The 20,980-nt window shown below is 42.1% G+C and overlaps 3 protein-coding genes across 4 annotated transcripts; 1 reads left to right on the forward strand and 2 right to left on the reverse strand.

The window, feature by feature from the left end:
• Window positions 1-392: 392 nt before the first annotated feature.
• LOC146689285 (histone H4) lies at window positions 393-2,764 on the reverse strand. Its single transcript, XM_085436028.1, has one exon. It carries the CDS (start codon window positions 2,677-2,679, stop codon window positions 2,368-2,370), a length of 312 nt encoding a protein of 103 aa, XP_085292154.1. The 5' UTR covers window positions 2,680-2,764; the 3' UTR covers window positions 393-2,367.
• Window positions 2,765-3,450: 686 nt separating this feature from the next.
• Window positions 3,451-4,160, reverse strand: LOC146689286 (histone H2A-like). Its single transcript, XM_085436027.1, has one exon. It carries the CDS (start codon window positions 4,080-4,082, stop codon window positions 3,705-3,707), a length of 378 nt encoding a protein of 125 aa, XP_085292153.1. The 5' UTR covers window positions 4,083-4,160; the 3' UTR covers window positions 3,451-3,704.
• A 1,247-nt stretch (window positions 4,161-5,407) lies between these two features.
• Window positions 5,408-20,661, forward strand: LOC146689287 (CCR4-NOT transcription complex subunit 2-like). 2 transcript variants are annotated; one of them, XM_085436006.1, is made up of 15 exons: window positions 5,408-5,507; window positions 8,303-8,434; window positions 10,351-10,423; window positions 10,550-10,688; window positions 10,775-10,981; window positions 11,191-11,267; window positions 11,352-11,477; window positions 11,849-11,979; window positions 12,071-12,191; window positions 12,889-13,045; window positions 13,194-13,255; window positions 16,346-16,422; window positions 16,501-16,601; window positions 17,054-17,198; window positions 17,808-20,661. In XM_085436006.1, exons 2-15 carry the CDS (start codon window positions 8,315-8,317, stop codon window positions 17,892-17,894), a joined length of 1,623 nt encoding a protein of 540 aa, XP_085292132.1. In that variant the 5' UTR covers window positions 5,408-5,507; window positions 8,303-8,314; the 3' UTR covers window positions 17,895-20,661. The 2 variants fall into 2 exon arrangements, with proteins under 2 accessions (XP_085292132.1, XP_085292133.1); XM_085436007.1 differs by having other exon boundaries at window positions 16,346-16,395.
• Window positions 20,662-20,980: the final 319 nt, after the last annotated feature.

The raw sequence follows: 20,980 nt of genomic DNA on the forward strand, positions 1-20,980 counted from the left end.
GAATAAAAATCTGACTGACTTAAATTGTAAAGTTATTAGACTTTTCTTTTTATAAACTTGCTGTAAAAACAGAAATCTGTGTAGTAAGAGCATAAACATTGTCTGTTCCTTAAAGTAGTTGCACTAAAACGTAAAAACAAGACAGCTGAGTAGATTAAAGAGGTTCAGACTTATAATAATAATTATAAATCACTACAAACTCTCATTTAGGTCTGAGATTCATTTAGACCATGCCTATTCAACTACGAAGTTAGTTGGGCCAGATTTTCAAACCGAGGAATTTATCTGGGCCAGATATTTTTTTTGAAGCCAGTAAGCAGCAGATCATGATCAATTTCAAACCCACACAACTGTACTGAAAAACAAGTATTTATTTTATTCCTTTTCCCCTATAAATCTGGTGGTGACCTCTGACAAATGCACACCAAAAAAAGGAGCTATAACTAAACTATTTTTTGCACGATAATTCCCTTTAAAATTAAAGTAAATATTTCGCTGACCATTTTCCTGCCATGGATGGAGCCCCATCGGTCACAAGTATACAGACACGCTTCATATCCAGACCATTTTCCTCAAAAAGAGCTTAAATCTTCTCAAACATCATTTCGCCAGCTGTGTGTCCCTCTAACGGTAGTAAACCGAGCAATTTCCCATCCAAAAAAACGGACATATACGCATAACTGTGCATTATCAGTTCTGTCTGATCTCCTGCTATAGACATTACATCAGTTTTCTTCAGGTCATCGAACAGCATTTCAAACTCGTCTGATGCCAGAACTTCAACTCTACGAATATTTGAACTGTCCTACAGGGGTACGTTTTTAATAGCAGATGTCACACTCACTTTTCACTGCATCCACCACGGCCAGCATGCAGTATTTCACTGTTTCAGAATCTGTGAAAGGCCTTTTCTTCTTCGCCAAGAAGCAAACACGAAGGGAAGATGCTGCAGCTCTCTCTTGGGCTGTACAGGACCCTCACCATGGTAGTACAACTCCGGTTGTAAGATTATTAAACTCGGTAAAACGAATAAGTATTTGTCAGTCCAGGCAGGGTTAAACCGACAGTTTTCATTGTCAATTTTGCGCTTTTGGAGTGAGAAAGACATGCTGTTGTCGCATCATATATTACGATGATTTTTTAATATGTTTACATCACGGTGCATTGTGGGTTAAATATTGCTAGGCTACTAAGAGTGTTGCATTCACAGTCTACACTACGCTGTAGGAATTTTTAATTTTTTTAAAAATTAATTAATTTTTTGCGTTTTCTCTGTGTTTCTGCCAGGACCACAGGCAGGTTGCTTCTGGGCCGCATTTGGCCCGCGGGCCTCCATTTGAATAGGCTTGATTTAGACCGACAGCGAGCCACAGCTGTGTGCTACATGCAAACACACTTTGTGTGTGGTGTATTTTCTGTAATTCTGATCTGCTCCTTCAAAGGAGCTTTTTAAAAATGTTTTTAATTTATTTTTTAACCTGGAAGCACGTCAATTGAACGTAGACAACCTGACAAAACTTCTTGATTGCGATGTGGGTCATTTCATCACAGATCATTTACAGTTCCCTTTGATACTTTGTTTGCAGTTTAAACAGACATGCTGCATTTCAAGTCCATAAAATCTGGGTACTAAAACATATCTTTGATAGTGTTCCTTGTATGAAGGTTATGTCAGGATTGTAGGCTGAGTAAGCCTGTGGAGAAAGAAAGATCACACATCAGAATTGTTACATTGATATGATTGGTGAAAATGATATTTCAGGCAGACATCAGGAAGAAGTTTCAAAAGCTTCTTAGAGCTCCATCCACTCATGTCCACCATGTACTAGACCAAAGGTGGGTTGGTTATCTTTAAAAAAAGAAAAAAAAAAAGAAAAGGAAAAACCCTATTAAATAAGCACTTCTGCTTTAAGCGAATTTCTGGCAAGAAGACATTTACAAATAAACCAAAAAAAAAAAATTAGTGAAATCTATCGTTTGGTCTATGAGTGTTCACACTCCTGCTATAGGTGAGTTTAAATAAACAGTGGTATTGAATAGGTCTGTAACCTCTGAAGTTCAGTTTGTGGTTATGTCAGTTATTGTAATTTTGTGAAGAAAAGCACACATTAGAAACACCTTAATCTTATAGCCTATAGAAAGATTAAGTCACTGTAATATGTTGGGAATGTGAGTCGGTAATAGTTTGTGAAGTTACAACATACTATTGCTTCAGAAGTCAGTGGGGGATACTGGCAGGTAGTTACTAATATTTTCAGGACTTCCTTCCAAATTATGACAAAAACAACAAGATTGTAGAACAAAGCTCTTAAAGTGAAGTGTGTGGCTCTTAAAAGAGCCGTTGTGTTGTAGAGTCGAGCTGTGGATTTAACCTCCGAAACCATACAGAGTGCGACCCTGCCTCTTCAGAGCGTACACCACGTCCATGGCGGTCACAGTCTTCCTCTTCGCGTGCTCAGTGTAGGTAACAGCGTCACGGATTACGTTCTCGAGGAACACCTTGAGCACACCACGGGTCTCTTCATAGATTAGACCGGAAATACGCTTCACACCGCCACGGCGGGCCAGACGGCGGATAGCGGGCTTGGTGATACCTTGGATGTTATCACGAAGAACTTTCCGGTGACGCTTAGCGCCTCCTTTTCCGAGTCCTTTGCCTCCTTTGCCGCGTCCACTCATTTTCTCGAAGCCGTGTAGAAACACTACTGGAGAACAAGCAGCCAGCCCCGTAATTTAAAGGCGACTTGCGGACGTGATTGAGAACAGCCAAGTATTGGCCCAACTTCAGCTTCTCACAGGCTAGTCGCATTTCCGGGTTGGGAAAGCAAACATCTGCTCTCGGTGCACTACGTCATTGAGTTACTGGTTGTGAATTGATTTAGACTGAAATTGGAGATAGCTACTCTGTTGTAACACTGGGAGCTGTGCTTAAACAGTTTATAGATGCTAGTGATGGGGTTTCTGGCTCTTTTTAGAGAACCGGCTCTTTCGGCTCGGCTCACTAAAAAGAGCCGGCTCTGAACCGCCTCTTCAGGTTGTTTTGTTGCTCTAATTTATTATTAACAACAATATACAATTATGCACAAAAGGAATTACTAATATAAAATACGTGGTTTTATTTATATGTGTTGATATATAAATATATGCTGTGGACCGAAGAGACAAAACAGTACACACTCCAAAACACATTTCTAGCGTTAACTGAACTTCCAAAACAGAGCTACCGAGATCAATTAAATAACACAATTGAAAGCTCATCACATTCGAGTGCTTTGTGCTCGGCAACATGATAGACCCTGTGCTAAAACACAGCTCGCGATGAGGAGCCGGCTCGCGTCGTTCACGTCAAAGATCTGGCTCTAAGAGCGATTTCGTTCGCGACCGATGCAGCCAGCCAACTTGGTGAATCTGAGGTGATCATGTTGGAACAACAACAACAAAACAAAAAAAAAAAAAAAAAGTGAAATTATTAAAATGGGAACGCTTTAGTTCCTGGTCTCGTCAGGTCATCCTGCACATTAAGCTATGCCTCTTTTGCTTATATTGCACAGTGAAATGGCACACACTCTATACGACAACATTAATAATCAGTGTGTTATAGATTGTAATTCACATTGTAAATGTTAGCGCGGGGGTTGTGATTAGAGGATAACTCTTAAGTTGGTGTGGCTCTCAAAAGAGCCGTTTTATGAAATACTGGAGGTTTACTTCGCCTTCTCAGTTTTCTTAGGAAGAAGCACGGCCTGGATGTTGGGTAGCACACCACCCTGAGCGATAGTCACTCCACCCAACAGCTTATTCAGCTCTTCATCGTTACGGACAGCCAGCTGCAGATGACGGGGAATGATCCTGGTCTTCTTGTTGTCGCGGGCAGCGTTTCCTGCTAGTTCTAGAATCTCAGCGGTCAGATACTCGAGCACAGCCGCTAGATACACTGGTGCTCCAGCACCAACGCGCTCTGCGTAGTTCCCCTTCCTCAACAGCCTGTGAACACGACCGACAGGGAACTGAAGCCCGGCTCGTGAGGAGCGAGACTTTGCCTTAGCTCTCGCTTTGCCGCTTTTGCCACCACGTCCAGACATGTTTAAATCTTTTTCCGTTTGCCGAGGAGAAACAGGCTACTGTGTAGCAGCAGTCTCACTTTATATCGACGCCATCGGCCTCTTCCTGATCGCTCATTGGCCAGCTTGCGCTTCAGCGGGATGGTCCAATCAGAAACAAAAACGTAGTCCACTCTGTGACAAACAAGATCTCAGGGAAATGTGAAACACAAAGGACTTCGAAAAATACACTAGGTTGTAAGATTATATTTACATTGTATACTCATACAATGTAAAAAGGATACGAAGACCAAGGTTATTACAATAAACTAGAGCCAAATAAAAACTGTTTGATACAGCACTGACAATAAACATTCGCACAAAAATTAGAAATAAATAAAAATAAGGATGATTTTTTTTTTGTTTTTTTTCTGCCTGTGTATTTACATTAGGAGGCTTCAGTCCACATGTACATCAGCATTTTTTTTCTTTTTTTTTGCTTTTACTTTGAAAAATAATCACATGAAAACACAAAAATGTCTTAAGGTTGATCGATATAAGATAATTGTAACTGAAGGACATTATGTTCAAAGGTTCTCCTGATCAGTGGTATTGTTAGTTCTGTTTCCTTCAGTGAATGATGAATTCCAACTCACCCCGGCGTATGTTGACCACTGAGGGTGAAGAAGCTGGATGAGCATCTCCAAGGGTGGAGCACCTCTCCAACAAGCTTAAGGGTGGAGCACACACTCTGGGTCATGGACAAATTGCTTCTCTAAGTGGAGGAGTTTAAGTGTCTTGGCATCTTCGGGTCTAGGGGGAGTTATTCTGGTTTTTTTTGTGGTGAAGCAAGAGCTCAGTATGACTGGCTGATCTCTGTACCTGGGTCCAGCTTTGTGGACAACTTTGTACTTCTTTTTTGAAGTCCACTTGCAATCGTAGGATGGCCTCTGTGGCCCAGACCCATAAGTAAAAGAAAATGTATGGATGAATATTTTTATTTAATATGAACAAACCCCTGTAGGAATAACAATTATGATAAAAGTAAGAAAATGTTGTTACTTTTTTAATATTAACAAAGTCAATAGATACTTTGTGTTATTAAAATAAAAAATGAAAAGTTAGGGTAGCAAACATTCATAAATAATGTCTGTGTTCTTTGCAAGCTCCTTTGATTCATAAATAATCCACTGCAGAGCAGCCACATGTGCACTGTGAAGTTGATATTTCTGATTCAACTTCACATGGAGTGGAACAGAAGAGGAAGAGGAACATAAGAGTAATCCGGTTAAAGTGAACATAACAGAAGTTGAACTTTATCTTCTCTTAAAGAGAAGGCCCTGGTGTCTGACAGTAGAGTTGAGTGGAGTAGAACAGAGTAGAGTGATGGAGCCTTCCCAACATCCTCCTGATTGGCAGTGAGATGTCGGCCATCTTGGATTGTAGCGGGGAAGAAGGATTGATGCGGTGAGCTCCTTTTTTATTGCTTTAAAATCTTTTTTCGGGAGTTTCGGGTCTGAGGGTCCTTTAAATGAACCCGAGTTTGTGTGCTCGCTGCAAAGACCCAGCTGGTGAAGGGCGCAGTCGGGAACAGTACGGCTCTGAACGGCGCGGCCCGGTTTCGGTGCTTTTTGTTGTTGTTTTGGGGAACTAACAGCGGAGGCGCAGCAGGCCCAAACACGGACAAAAGCACACCTGCCCGCAGTTCTCCTCTCAGCCCCATTTTCTGTCCGTACAGCAGCGTCTATCCCGGTGTTACCGAGTCGTTAAACCGTAATTTAACGACCTCCGGGTTTCCAATTAGATGCTTTTCTACGTTCACATAAATGCAACAGCTAGCTTAGCTTCTATGCTAACAGCCCCATGTATTCCTATGACAGAAGCTGCTAGCCTGTGTGCGTTGCTCAGCTAGATAGCTGTAGCGTCTGACACATTTTTAACGCTAAAGAGATAACGCTTGCTGATAACTGCTGTTTCCTGGAGACCTGCAGTCAAATAGCAGCACACGGCGGGACAAGCCGGCTCATTTAGTTCTGTCAGGAAATTCTAATATTGGAGTTAACGCTAATCAGACACACTAGCAGCGCTAGCCTTAGCGCTCTAAGCTAACATTAGCCGTTTTTGCGACACTGCTGCGCCTTCAGCGCCGCTTAGAAACGAGACAGACAAGACAGGCAGACGACTGGGCTTCGGCTGCAGGGATAAAAGGAAAGTTTGTGAGGTTTTTAACTCGTTATAAAACCTCAGAACCGAGCAGGATCTCAGCTAGCCGTTGTTAGCTGGGATTGCACCTGCTTTAGGAGGCGTCGCTTATCTCTGTTAGCATCGCTTTGTGTTTTAGTGGAAGGTTTGACACATTATGGAGATTAGCTGGTGCTTTATGTTATGAGATGTGATGTTTTGATATTACTTTTGGCTAATGTGCAGTTTGTCCTCACAAACACACCAGTCTGGTTGTTGATCAGTGATTTAGTAGTGGAGGCTTTTACTGTAAAAAACAGAAACGTCCAGCAGACTTCTTTCACTCTGAAAGTTAAAAGAACTAAGCGTTCAGAGGCTTAAAGATGTGTAGTCGGTTGATTTTCTGTAGTTGTTAAACAGTGGAAGCTTTCCTCTGTCTTTGTAATTAAAACGTATTCTGGGAAGTATGAGGAGCTGTGGTGGGATACACACCTTTGTCAGTGTTTTAGTTTTGAGCCTTTTTGGTTTGGATGCTTTCAACCTAGGTTCATCTGTTAAAATGGGTCCAGCTTTGCAGATTTGTTTGTGGTGACAGTCTTAATTCAGATCAGAGTCTACAGCTGCAACTGCTTCACTCAAGACTCAACAACTCAATTTTTATTAGTGGTTTAGTCAGTTTCTTCTTTCCCTGCTCTCACTGTGAATAAAATCAGGAACCATCAACGCTTAAACTTGTACTAGTCCTTTTCTGCAGTGCTTTAGCTGCCCTGAAAGTTTCTGATCAAGTAAGATCACACCTCTGATATTTTGTTTATTCAAAACATTTTACATGCCACAGACATTAAAACCTTTGTGTTTTGACCAGGTGTTTCCCCAGATTAGGTGTGTTTTTGTCACATCTCCGTCTTTGTAACCTGATCTCTCTGTGCATGAATTTGAGAGGGGTGTGACCGGATGATATTACACTGTGCACTAGCACCTGTAATGTCACTTTCGGTGCATGCTGCTTAACCAGAACTTAGCATTTAGCCTAAAAGTGAGTTCACATCCTCATACAGAGTGAGACGAGAGAAGGAAATGGTATTAATCCAGTTTCTGATAACAGGTTACCCTGCCATAGATGCAGTAAAAGCCTCCCAAGCATCTGTGTCTTTTGAGCTTTCAGTTAAAGCAAATATTTAAAACCTGAAGAGAAATGCTGCTGATGTAGTAGCAGCTAAATGGCTCCAAACTGCTGATCAGGGATCAACTGATCTGTTTGGATCACACATCGGCCTCAGAAGCCTGGATCGGGTATCTCTCTCAGTTCAGCCTTATTCTCTGTTTACTTTGCTGCGAGGCAGCAGGTGAGCACAGCTATTACACACCTGCTGCACCAACATACTTTCTAAAAAAGGTCTTACTTTAACACTTAAACTGTTATCATGGCTGAAAATGTTCAGAGAAGCTGCTAAAACATGTTTTTAAGTTTGTATTTTTTTGCTCTGACAGTAACACAACATGTTGTTCACAGCATTAATATTGCCTCTCTGCGCCACACTGAGTGAGGAGGTCCACCACAGTGCGACTCAGAGGAGAAACAGTAAACATCAGCTCACAGACACATTTATATCAAGGAAACCTCACAGAGAGGAGTGTAGCTTATTGATTTTTCACTGCTGTCAGCACAACACACAGGGAAGATACTGAAACCTGATCCAGATGTTGGAGTTGGGATCAGGCTGAAAAACATTAAAATGTTCAGTTATTTGTTTGTTTTTGGCAGAAAATGATAAGAAGTATCTTTAAAAACAAGCTTAAAACAATTACATAAAAATCTAAACATAAGCAGTGCAGCTCAGCCTGTAAACCTGAGATTAAGCAGTGAGACTAAATATTATATGAATTTTGTTTTTCTTTTTAAAAATTGAATTTCAATTTTTTTTGTGTTTTGTGAGTCATGCAAAAGTCGTTCCTGAATGAGACTCTGAGCACGCTCAGAAGCAGGTTTCTGGTTTCAGAGCATGAAATGTTCCATGACAGTGAATGACTTCTGTCCAGGTATGACTGGTCTGACTGTTTCCCGTCGTCTTGTCTCCTAGGTGACACGCGGCATGTTTGGTGCTAACCGGAAGAAGTTTATGGAGGGAGGGATAGAGAGTGACTACCCGGACGACTCCAGTCTCTACTACAGCCAGCAGTCCATGTTCCCTCCTCACCGTGCGGACAAAGACGTGAGTCCTGCACGTTCAGCAATCATTACGGTTTATTAGGTCTGCTCGATTATGGCAAAAATGATAATCATGATTATTTTCACTGAAATTGAGATCTCGATTATTTGACGATATTTATTTAACAATAACAATGTATTGAATAATGACTTTAAAGATTGTCAAAAATATATAAAATAGTGTGCAAATACTGATAACAGTGCAAATGTTTGCAATATAAAAAATAAATGAAAAATGTAAACATCTATGTTTAGTGAACTTTGCAGTGTTGCTCTGTGGTGCAGCTACGACACTGTAGCAAAGTTTACACACTATGTCTACTTGATCCACGTCTGACTCCGCGAACCCATAATGTTTCCACACCACTGAAGTTTTTTTACCTCTCTTTTCAACCAACGGCAGTCACTCTCCTCTCCAAATAACTTCTGCTTAGCTTTCTGAGCTTCCCTCGGGTCCTCTTAATCAGTGGTCCCCAACCCCCGGGCCTTGGACCGGTACCGGTCCGTGAGTCATTTGGTACCGGGCCACGAGAGTTGAGGCTCAGGTGTGAAATGTATAGTTTTCAGGGTTTTTATCGGTTTTCAGCGTTATTTTGTTATCGTTTACTTGGTTTTCCTTGGTCTTTTCACGTGTGTTATGAATAAATTTTCTTTTTTTTCGGTACCGGTACTAGTTTTATTTTGTTGTATTTATCCGCGACACCTTAAAGGCCGGTCTATGAAAATATTGTCGGGCATAAACCGGTCCGTGGCGCAAAAAAGGTTGGGGACCGCTGCTCTTGTGACACGTGTTCGAAATGCAGAGAGGTCCGCTCGATTTGCCACACAGAGCAGCGCGAGAGTAAAGCACGAGGGAGGGGCTAATAATCGGCTCAGTCATTTTTAATGATCGTTGAAAGCCCAGATCGTAATCGAGATTAAAATTTGATTAATTGAGCAGCCCTACGGTTTATAATTATTGTCAAAAACTGCATTTGAGGGTTTGGACATGCTCAGCCAGTCAAGAAACTTCAGAGGCGTTTTATGGGTCTTGCACATGTACATAAGGCATAGTGCCCCATGGCATTACATTTCATTCACATGTGTGAAATTCAGTATCCTCATGTTAAAAAAAAATGCCCTAAATCCAAGTGGAAGTACACAGTATTGAATATAAGATGATATCTTGGGGCCGTTTTTGTCACTTTTTCCAGGTGTTGTACTTCATGCACTAGAAAAAGAAGTATGTCTCAATTTTTCCAAATGATAAAGAAATATGCTGCAATAAATAAAAGAAATCTGTCAGCATAATTCTTATTAGGAAGAAAATGTGTAAAATTACAGAAAAAAAATCTTCTTGTAGCTCATTGGCTAGACTGTCCAGAAAATGTCAGTTTTAAAATGTCATTTAAAAAAATCTGAAATTTCTATACTTAGTATTGAAAAAACAGAAACTTTCCAGTCATTTAGTTGTTTATTTATTAATTAATTACTTTAATTTAGTATGAACGGCTGTTGGGGAGGCTTCTATCAGCAGGAAAAGCGCATTAAAGTACATTTAAAAGTGCAAACATTTAAGCCCTCCTTCACATTTTCCAAACCCATTGAGTGGCCAGGCCAGGTTATGCCAGGCCAATCCTGCTCCCCAGGCCTTATATTTGATACCGCTGTCCAAGGGGGTGAGAGCTCTGTGTGAAGCAACTCGAGCAAAAACAAAGAAAAATGAGTCTCTTGTTGTAAAAACAGCACACAGCTCGTCTCCCTGTCATCTCTGCCCTCTTCTATTCATCCTCACTTTGTCCTCACTGCCCGGGGATGCAGCACAGAGCCCTTCACAGCTTACCTGAGTGGTTGACAGTAACAGAGCATGCTGCTGCATCTGCAGCTGCTGTGTGTGTTTCTGTTTTTTGATCTGTGTGATTGTGTGTTTGTCCTCCTCAGATGCTGGCGTCTTCCTCTGCCTCCTCTACGGGTCAGCTGTCACAGCTCGGAGCCAGCCTGTACGGCCCGCAGAGTAAGACGGACAGGCACTGACCTGTTTCTGCTGAATAATGTCGACTCATTACTGTGATGTTATCTCAGAGAAAACGTGGGAGAGTCAACCTCGTTTTTCACGCTTGTCTGCTTGCTCTCTCTGTAGGTGCATTGGGGTTTCCCATGCGAGGCATGAACAGCAGTGCAGCTCCTCCATTGAGTCGCAGCGGGCTGAACCAGTCTGCCGGTCAGCTCTCCAGTACGCCCAATGCCGGCTCGATGCACACGCCCCCCTCACCCAGCAGGTACCCCTCACACTGTGTGCTCTCATTATAAGAACTCTCTGTCAGTGTCTCTGCTTCTTCTTCAAACCACAAACTTCTTCCTGCAGGGGAATACTGCCCATGAGCAGCCGGAGTGTGCTCAATCACAACCAGCAGGTGGGGGGTCCAACGGGGCAGTCAGGTGGGATGGGAGGCGGAGAGCGTGGAGGTGGAGGAGGGAGGAGCGGCAGTATGGGGAGTCCCAGCCGGTCGTCACCCAGCATCATCGGGATGCCCAAACAGCAGCAAGCACGGCAGCCGTTTACCATCAACAGGTAACTCGCATCACTGCGGTCCAGATGTGACCTTTGACCTGTGTTGTTAGAAAGGAAGGTTTTCAGCAGCACATCTGGACCGTGTGATGGAGACGAGGGTTCAGGAATGTTTATGATTATTTATGATTTGAAATGATAGAGAGGAAGAGCTCATAATGGCAAAAACCTGTATGAAATTTACGCAAAACCTGTGTGTGTGTGTGTGTCAGTATGTCAGGGTTTGGGGTGAACAGGAATCCAGGCTTCATGAACAACTCGCTATCCAACAACATCTTCAATGGCACAGGTAACAGAGTGACATCAGAATTTTAAAAAATCTGTCAGCTGTTACCCAACCTGCTGTAATGTGACCTCTCTGAACTCGTTTCAGACGGCAGTGAGAATGTGACGGGGTTGGACCTGTCAGATTTCCCGGCATTAGCTGACAGGAGTCGGAGGGATGGAGGTTCGAATCCCACCCCACTGCACAACCCGCTGACCGGTCGAGCTCCCTACGGTAATACAGAAGGGACATTTATCTGTTTGTGTCCGTTTGTCTAATATAGAGTTGTCCTTTAATTCTACGCAGTGGTCTAGACTTTACAAAAGTCAAGCAGCCAATAAAATGTAAAGAAAATAAAACCATTTATGGAGCTGTTAGAATATTTGCTTTAACTTCAATTGAAGCATGCTGAGAGATGAGAAATACGGAACGCTTATTTTAGTGGATTTTCTTCCTTGTTTTATAGTAAACTGAATATTTTCAACCGTTGGTCAAACACAATAGATATTCAATAAAAACCTTTAAAAGTCTTACATTTGCTGCTGATCAGTGTGTCTTTCTGTTGTGTGTTTTGTTAATGTCCTGCAATTGGTCACTTTCTCCAGTTGGCATGGTAACCAAGCCGTCCAGTGAGCAGTCGCAGGACTTCTCCATCCACAACGAAGATTTCCCAGCTCTCCCAGGGCCAAACTACCAAACAAAAGACCCCACCAGCACCAACGAAGACAGCAAAACGGTGACATTTCTGTCTCTCTCCGTCATCCGCTTTCTGCTTCTTTAACTTCCCAACTCATCCTCATTTGTCCCGTCTGTCTCCATCCAATCAGAATCTGAACTCATCGGGAAAGCCAGCCTCTAACTCAGATGGTCCAAAGTTCCCCGGCGATAAGAGCTCTGCACCGAGCAACAACAACCAGCAGAAGAAAGGGATTCAGGTGCTTCCTGACGGTGAGACAGTTCAATCAGATAATCGCTCAAAAGCCAGACATCAGCTGATCTTTGTTTCTGAATGTTAACCCTGAAAATGTTTAGAGTCATCTCTTTGAGAATTTAAAGAGAAAGGAAATGAATGGGACATAAGAGCTTTATTAGTTTATCACAGACTCGAGATAAAATAAGAAAAGCTTAATTTGTCCTTACTGTAGGGAAATACTTTTGTTTCAGCGGCTGAAACTATAATGGAACATGTAAAATCATAAATGTTGTCATCAGATGATGAGTCTGCCAAACAAATGCAGTTTTATGTTGCTATGAAAGGGTTTAATAGGTTTCTGAATACCCAGCTGTGACGTGTTTAACCAAATTAAAAAAGGCCGGAACTGAAAATCGTTAATGTGAATTTAATCTGTGTATTAAAAGAACCTCCGAACACTTTCATCCTCCTTATTTCCCCTCCGTCCTCATCATCCCCAGTCTGTCACAGCAGATAGCTTCCCCACCCTCAGCCTGATGCTGCAGGTGGATTTTGTCTTAAAAGGGAGCTCTTCCTTTGCACTGTTTTTTTTGTTTTGCTTTTGTTCGTCTCATTTAATTAACTCAAAACCATTAGACGGAGATTTTCTTATCTTTGAGTGAGTTTGGGTAAAAAAACAAGCAGGAGAGATTTTAAGCTAATCCGTAATCCTCTGTTGTCTTTGTGTCCCAGGGCGAGTGACCAATATCCCTGGTGGCATGGTAACAGACCAGTTTGGAATGATTGGCCTGCTGACGTTCATCCGGGCGGCGGAGACCGACCCCGGCATGGTCCACCTGGCGCTGGGCTCAGACCTCACCACACTTGGCCTCAACCTCAACTCGCCTGAGTACGAGTCGCACATGCAAACGCGATTTATAGTTGGAGACGAGCGGCGTCTTTAAAGTTTGTTTTTTTTTTGAATGGCCGCAGCAGCAGCTGAATGACCTGTCACTGTTCTCACACTCAGACCCTCTCTCTCTCCCTCTCTCTGTCAGGAATCTCTATCCTAAGTTTGCATCTCCGTGGGCATCGGCTCCATGTCGACCGCAGGATATAGGTGAGTTTAACACCAACCTGGAAGTAGTGACTGAGGCTATGTCCACACTAAATGCGTTTTTGTTTTCTCCCCGTTTTGGCCTCCTGTCCACATTGAGACCGCGTTTTTCGCTCGAGGAAAACACAGCGTTTTAAAAATGCTCTCGAAAACGCAGAGATTTGAAAACGGTGTGATGCAGTCAAGTGGCCAATTAAACTAAACGGAGGGCATTATACAGCAGTTGTTTTGTTTGCTCTCAATTTTAAAGATTTTAAAGATTAATTAAAGATTAAAATTAATAAATTAAAGATTAATATCAGTTTGTACATGCTTCAGATAACTTTTCTTCAAATTCTTTAATTCTCAATTGCTTTTGCAACTTTGTACTTTTGTGTTACTCGCAGCAACAACTCCACCTCATTGTTAGTCTATTTAAAAAACTCTGTGATTTTCCTCGACATTTTGCCGCGACATTTCAAAGAGCCGGAAAGTAAATAAGCGGCAGACAGAAATGAGGCAGGTCGAATCTTCTTGCGTTTCACGCATGCGCAGTACTGGAACGTAAGAGTTTTCTGCCGTTTCAATATGGACGCTGTCTATATACACTGAACAAAAATATAAACGCAACACTTTTGTTTTTGCTCCCATTCCCCATGGGATGGACGTAGAGACCTAAAATTCATTCCAGATACACAATATAACCATCCCTCCCAAACAGTGGTCACAAATCAGTCCAAATGTGTGGTAGTGGGCACATCTGCTATATTGAGATAATCCATCCCACCTCACAGGTGTGCCACATCAGGATGCTGATCTGACATCATGAGTAGTGCACAGGTGTACCTCAGACTGCCCACAACAAAAGGCCACCCTGGAATGTGCAGTTTTTTGCGCTATTGGGGGTCTGGGGACCCAGAACCGGTCAGTATCTGGTGTGACCACCATTTGCCTCATGCAGTGCAACACATCGTCGCATGGAGTCTATCAGATTGTCAATTGTGGCCTGTGGAATGTTGGTCCACTCCACTTCAATGGCTGTGTGAGGTTGTTGGATATTCGTGGGAACTGGTACACGCTGTCGTATACGCCGGTCAAGCACATCCCGAACATGCTCAATGGGTGACATGTCCGGTGAGTATGCTGGCCATGCAAGAACTGGGACATTCTCAGCTGCCATCTGCCCTGAACAATGTGAACCATGATTCATCCGTGAAGCGCACACCTCTCCAGTGTGCCAGACGCCATCGAATGTGAGCATTTGCCCACACAAGTCTGTTATGGCGACGAGCTGGAGTCAGGTCAAGACCCCGATGAGGACGACGGGCATGCAGTTGAGCGTCCCTGAGACGGTTTCTGACAGTTTGTGCAGAAATTGTTTGGTTGTGCAAACCAATTGTTCCAGCAGCTGTCTGGGTGGCTGGTCTCAGACGATCTTGGAGGTGAACCTGCTGGATGTGGAGGTCCTGGGCTGGTGTGGTTACACGAGGTCTGCGGTTGTGAGGCCGGTTGGATGTGCTGCCATATTCTCTGAAACGCCTGTGGAGACTGCTTATGGTTGAGAAATGAACATTCAATGCACGGGCGACAGATCTGGTTGACATTCCTGCTGTCAGCATGCCAATTGCACGCTCCCTCATTGCTTGTGGCATCTGTGGCATTTTGCTGTGAGACAAAACTGCACATTCCAGGGTGGCCTTTTGTTGTGGGCAGTCTGAGGTACACCTGTGCACTACTCATGATGTCAGATCAGCATCCTGATGTGGCACACCTGTGAGGTGGGATGGATTATCTCAATATAGCAGATGTGCCCACTACCACACATTTGGACTGATTTGTGACCACTGTTTGGGAGGGATGGTTATATTGTGTATCTGGAATGAATTTTAGGTCTCTACGTCCATCCCATGGGGAATGGGAGCAAAAACAAAAGTGTTGGGTTTTTATTTTTGTTCAGTGTATGAACTCGACTGATACTGAAAGCGATAGTGTGGACGCAGAGCGTTTTTTAGACACAACCGCCATTTTCAAATCTATCCGGGCTAGTGTGGGTGTAGCCTGAGACCTTGAAGTCAGCATGAAAGTGTTCATTTTCTCACAGACCTGTAGAAGAGCCATTTGCTCACCATTAGAAACGATACTTTGTGAAAAATGTGAAGGCTGATGCTAAGTTTACTCTGACTTCAGAGAGGTGCTGGAACCTCTACAGGCTCAGAAACTCTGAGCGTCTGACTCTTTTTGGGACTTCAGAGGCATTTCTGTCAGTGTCAGTGCAGCAGTAAAGTGACAGATCAGCCTGCAGAGTGAATTAAAATAGACAAGCAAAATTGACCTGATATGTGAACGACATCAGTGTATTGATGTGGTCGTACGTAAGAAACCAGCTTCATTCGAAACCTGCTCACTCCAAACAGCCAGCAGGGCGAGGAGGAGTCCTCTCGATTTCTGGACGCATTTTCACGGCTTTCCCTGAAGTTTGACTGTTAGCCCTCACTGAGTTAGATCTTTTTCTTTGACAGTGAAGAACCGCTTGGCTCCAGCCGCCCCCAGACAGCATCGATGAGCTCTTCCATTCTGATTGCTTCTTGGTTTTCACGCTGTGCAGTGAAGCAAATTTTCACCAAAGTTGGAAATTTTAACTCTTGAACACAGATTCTTCTTCAGGGTTTTTGCTGTATGTTAAAAGTTTTGGTGGCCAACAGAGGACAATCATCATGGCTGATTCAAACAGTTTTTAAACGATTTTCATTCTTAATTCTGTTTTATTTTAAAAAGTCTTTGCTTTTAATGCGTGTTTGCCAAACTCGTTTATATATATTTATAAGGACTCGTTGAGTCCTTCATCAGCAGGAAATTTAAATCTGGAGTTTTTCTGCCTCCATGTGGTCTGAACAACTTAATGCATCATGATTTTTTTTCCAATCAGTTTTTATAATGTGAGACTGAATTTACTGAAGTTTAAATTTATTTAATTTTAGTTGCTTAAATAACATCAAAATGCTCTACGCCTGTTCATTGCATTAATTACATGCAGACCAGTTGTGCAGTTTTTCTAATGAAGCTTTTCATTTTGTCCTGTTTGTTGATTTTATCTTTTCTTTTCTTTTCCTGCAGACTTCCACGTCCCCTCAGAGTATTTAACCAATATCCACATAAGGGACAAGGTACCTCCTTCACAAGACACCCCAAAGGTCCTTTACATGATTGTTATGAGACTGATCTCCTGAAAAATGTGTCCGTATTAATCTGTCTCTCTCTCTCACGTGCAGTTAGCAGCTATCAAGTTGTCTCGGTATGGTGAAGATCTGCTGTTTTATCTCTACTATATGAACGGAGGAGACCTCCTACAACTGCTGGCTGCTGTAGAACTGTAAGAGCGACCGGTCATTACTGCACCCTAATCACACTAAGTCAGTCACCACGTGGGTGGAAACTAAATTACTTTGATGTTTGGATGAGAAAATTGCTTGAAACTGAGATAAAAGTAAGATTTCATAGTTTCCTGTTGTGCTGGCGTTCAGTGCAATCAGTTTTTTAAAGAAATCCGCTCACCAGCTTCTTGTCATCACCAACAAACTCTCCACTTTTCCATACTGATCTAAAATACATCCTTCCATTTTAAGATAAGTCTGCAAATGTTTTTTTTAATGATTGAATCTATTTTTCAGAAGCTTCTCATCTTTTTAAAATGTTTTAATCTTCATTACAAATAAAGATTAAAGCATCCAAAAGAACCCCAGGCTGTCTGAAATGTCTCTCTGCGTTTATGATGGTGTACAAGCTGTTTAAAGCGATCATTTCCGCGTGTGTGTGCGTGTCCAGGTTTAACAGGGACTGGAGGTATCATAAAGAGGAGCGGGTTTGGATCACTCGAGCTCCGGGGATGGAGCCCACACTGAAGACCAACGCCTATGAGAGAGGGACCTACTACTTCTTCGACTGCCTCAACTGGAGGAAGGTGGCCAAGGTGAACGAACACACACACACGCACACTTTAAATCAGCACCAGGATGTGTTGCCTACATTTGATCAGGTTGACAGTTCTCAGATCTTGATTTCATGAAACTGGTCCGAGTGTTTGAACACTCAGTACTAAAGACTGCATTCGTACAGCTGTGTGGTGGTAAGGGCAGCTCCTTCTGCTGCTATCCGTGTCTCAGCCTCTAAAAGAGCTCCTCAGGTGAAAAACTAAGTGAAGAAGAAGGTTCTACTACTTTTTTCCCCTCCAAGGGAGGAACAACATACAGAGATCTGATGAACTGATCATTACTGAAGTATTTTTGAGACTTCATCTCTGCGAGGAATGTTTGTTGTTTGTCCTGGATCTGTAGATCTGCTTGAAATGAGGTTCAGAACTTCTGTTTGATTTTATTGAACAAGTCTACATTTGAGAACAATTATATTCTGGAAAAAAAAGCTAACTGTTTTAATAGTAAAATGTGATTGGATCAAATAAAAATATGCATTTGTATCCCATTAAATCCAAAGCTAAAATTTCATTTTGAAAGTAAACACAGAATATGATGAACGCTGTGTACAGTCGATGACAATTTACCACTTTCCTCCTCGTTTTCAGGAATTTCATCTGGAATATGACAAACTAGAAGAGCGACCTCACGTTCCCTCCACCTTCAACTACAATCCTGCCCAGCAGGCCTTCTGATTGGCTGTCTCTCCTACTGCCTGCCTGCCATTGGCCCTCCTGACCCCATTAGGTTTTTCCACCGGCACACACTGAACGGGGAGGACATCCTGGCTCCTGTCCTCCTCTCTGAACAGACTTCATCCTTTTATTTTTTTCATATTTTTGTTCCTTCTTTACCTCATTATCGTTATTTTTTTTTTTTTTTGAATTTCACACTTTTCCATCAGTTTGATTTGGCTGGTCTGTGAAGTGGACCACAGACTCGATACACAGACACAAGCACTGCAAAGTGTCCATCTGATTGAGTGACTCATGTTTCTGCTCAGTCTTAAGAATCGACTATTTTTGTCTCCAGAAGCTTTTAAGAGAAACCAGATTTTAACACAGGAAGTGATCACCTTTCAGGATGGATAATTATTTCCCACTGTGTCGCACCTCTCTGAAACCTGGCGATATCTTTAACCCACTCTCTTTTATCAGGTTTATCCCCCAGCATTACAAACCAGAGCACATCATCAGACAGTCAGGAGGACATGCAATGTACATTGTAGCACTATTTCATAATAAAAGAGGAAAAAATATCCTTTTTTCCCCCCTTTGGTTCCTTTGTGTTATAAAGCGGGTTTAATTTAAAGAGACAGGTGAGAGTGCAGCAGGTGATTTCATACTGCAGGGAGGTCTTTCACAGGTGGACACGTTCCCTTTATACCTCGAGGAAAAGGCAGGAAATCTCTCTCTTTTTTTTAATTACGTTTTTTATACATATTTCACCATCTGCAGTTATTTTATCCTCCTGAGGTGGCAGCCTGTTTAAAAATGAAAAAGACATTAGGTTTTTGGGGTTTTTTTGTCATTTGAAAGACAGAAATCTGAGGTGGCATTTAAGAAAACCGATTTGTCTTTCTGGATGATAATGGCGTTAAATTGGAAATCTGGTGAATGCCATTTCAGATTTATCTACTACAAATCTTGTTTTCAGCTTTTTCAAGATGGAGAAAAAAGAAAATAGTTTCTTTTTCTTTTTTTAGATTTTCCTCCTTTGTGTCGGATCATATGTTAGTCCATGCAGAAGTCAGCTTTAGTTTGGTGAAATAACTGACACTTGCCATATAAGAACAGTTACATCAAAAATAATTTTGAGTTTTGCTGCCTCATAATCGGCCCTTGGGGGTTCTCACCATAGTAAACATGGCTGTTCGGTAAAGCAAAGGGACTCAGTTTGTCTTGCTTTATTTGAATAGAAATCAGCGCACTTTTCTCAAGTTCTCGTTGATTAGATAATCAGAAAATGTCTGCTATGTTTAAGTAAATAAAACCCCAAATCAGATTCTCCTGGCTCTGGCTAAAACCTGATCAGGAGGCACCAATCACTACCCTGACCTTACAGCTACAAAGACGTTGGGATGATTGGTGATGCTAATGTTGTCTGTTGTTCTCTGTTAGCCTGTTCAGGGTTTAATCTCCCAGCTTATCCCACTGTCAGTTTATCCTGAGGATAAGTGGCCATAATATTTAATAGGATGGATTTATTGTTGGATAGCTGCACCTATTTCTACTCCTGCGATCTGTTTGATATTTTAATTGTTATTCTTGCAAGGCTTCTGCCTGGAGATCAAAAACTCAAACTCTGCTGCCTGTATCCACTTTTAAAGATTACAGTTACTTGCTGCACTGAAAGCCCCCCACAGTGAGTCACACAGTTTCCCACTGAGCGGAGGTCTGTACTGAAATGCAGAACCTGGGGTTTAGTGAGGTAGCTTCAGGTTTAACCCCAGGTGCTCCATCAGCACATGTAGAAAGCTCCACCTGCTGCTTTTCACCTATTTTATGTTAATTTTTGTTAACACTGCTCTCTGCTTCTCAAACTTCCTATTTCTTCACCTTTAACATTATTTTCTTTTTTTTTCTTTTTTTAAAATTACATTTTGTCCCAACTGTTTTCTGCCCGGTAACAGTCAAACCAATTGGATCCTCATGACACCACCACCACCTTGCTTGTAAGCTACAGCCAGGAGATAATTAGCATCATTAGCAAAAACACTGGAAGTGGACACTGGCAGCCCGGCTCTCATGGGTCTGTTTAGTTTAATCTGCTACATACACGTTGTTGTGTTGGGACCAGTTAAAACTATACTCCAAGGAAATTCTGATTTTTACACTTTTTAAAGCTGCTTAAACAAACATACCATCCTAATCGTGAGGTGATTTTCTTGTGGGCAGACCTAAGCTACCTGTTAAAGCCCATTCAATCTTTATGCTAAGCTAATTAGCTCATAGCTGTAGCTTGAGAAAGTTTCAAAAATCAAAAAATCATCCCAAAAAGTTTTTATTTTAAGGCTTTGAATTTTTCATATCTTTAACTGCCAGGAGACACCAGTGTCCAGTTATGTATATGTATTTTAAATATGTATACATAAAAGTGAGGCAGTATTTTTATGGAAAACAAAAAGGGGTAAAAACGGAAAAGAAACTCCTCCCTCTTCAGCTGGCCGTCACTTAACGATGCAATACTCCACTTCCTGTCATGGAGATGGTTTCCAGGGGACCACGCCCGACTCCGCCCACCTACTAGCAACAACAATCACTGGGGGAGGGGAGGGGCCAGCTAGTTCGCACTGCAGCAGCAAAGCCAAGGACACGCCCACAGACCTGTGTGACCTGTCTGAGGAGTTTTGATTGGAGGATGAGGACTGAGGCACTTGGCCGTTGGCTGTTTTATTAAATATGGCAGCTAGTGTTTTAATAGAAAAAGAATAAAATAAATATTCTGGTAATGAAACTGAAACATGACTCCTGGGTGTTTATTTTTGTTTGTGTCAATCTTCGAGGAGCCAAACCTCCAGTCAGGTCCATAATTCTGTAAATTATTCCTATATAGAAGTATTTATAGTTTGTGTGAAGATGGCTTTAATTCGTAAACAGTTAACGCAGCATTTTTATGAAACCCTCTGATTAAAGCTGAACATCAGAGCTTTAATTTGTCAGTTCAAATACTTCTGGTCATGGCTGTAGTTTAAAGTGAGGTTTGTTTAAATGTGGAAACCATTCAAGTCAGTCTCACTGGGTCTGTCTCATCTGTTTGAACCCTCGTCTTTATATTAATT

This window comes from Copadichromis virginalis, linkage group LG17, assembly GCF_057382275.1.
Source record: "Copadichromis virginalis isolate Kocher_CV1m ecotype Utaka linkage group LG17, C_Virginalis_male_GT1.1, whole genome shotgun sequence".
NCBI classification, from domain to species: domain Eukaryota; kingdom Metazoa; phylum Chordata; class Actinopteri; order Cichliformes; family Cichlidae; genus Copadichromis; species Copadichromis virginalis.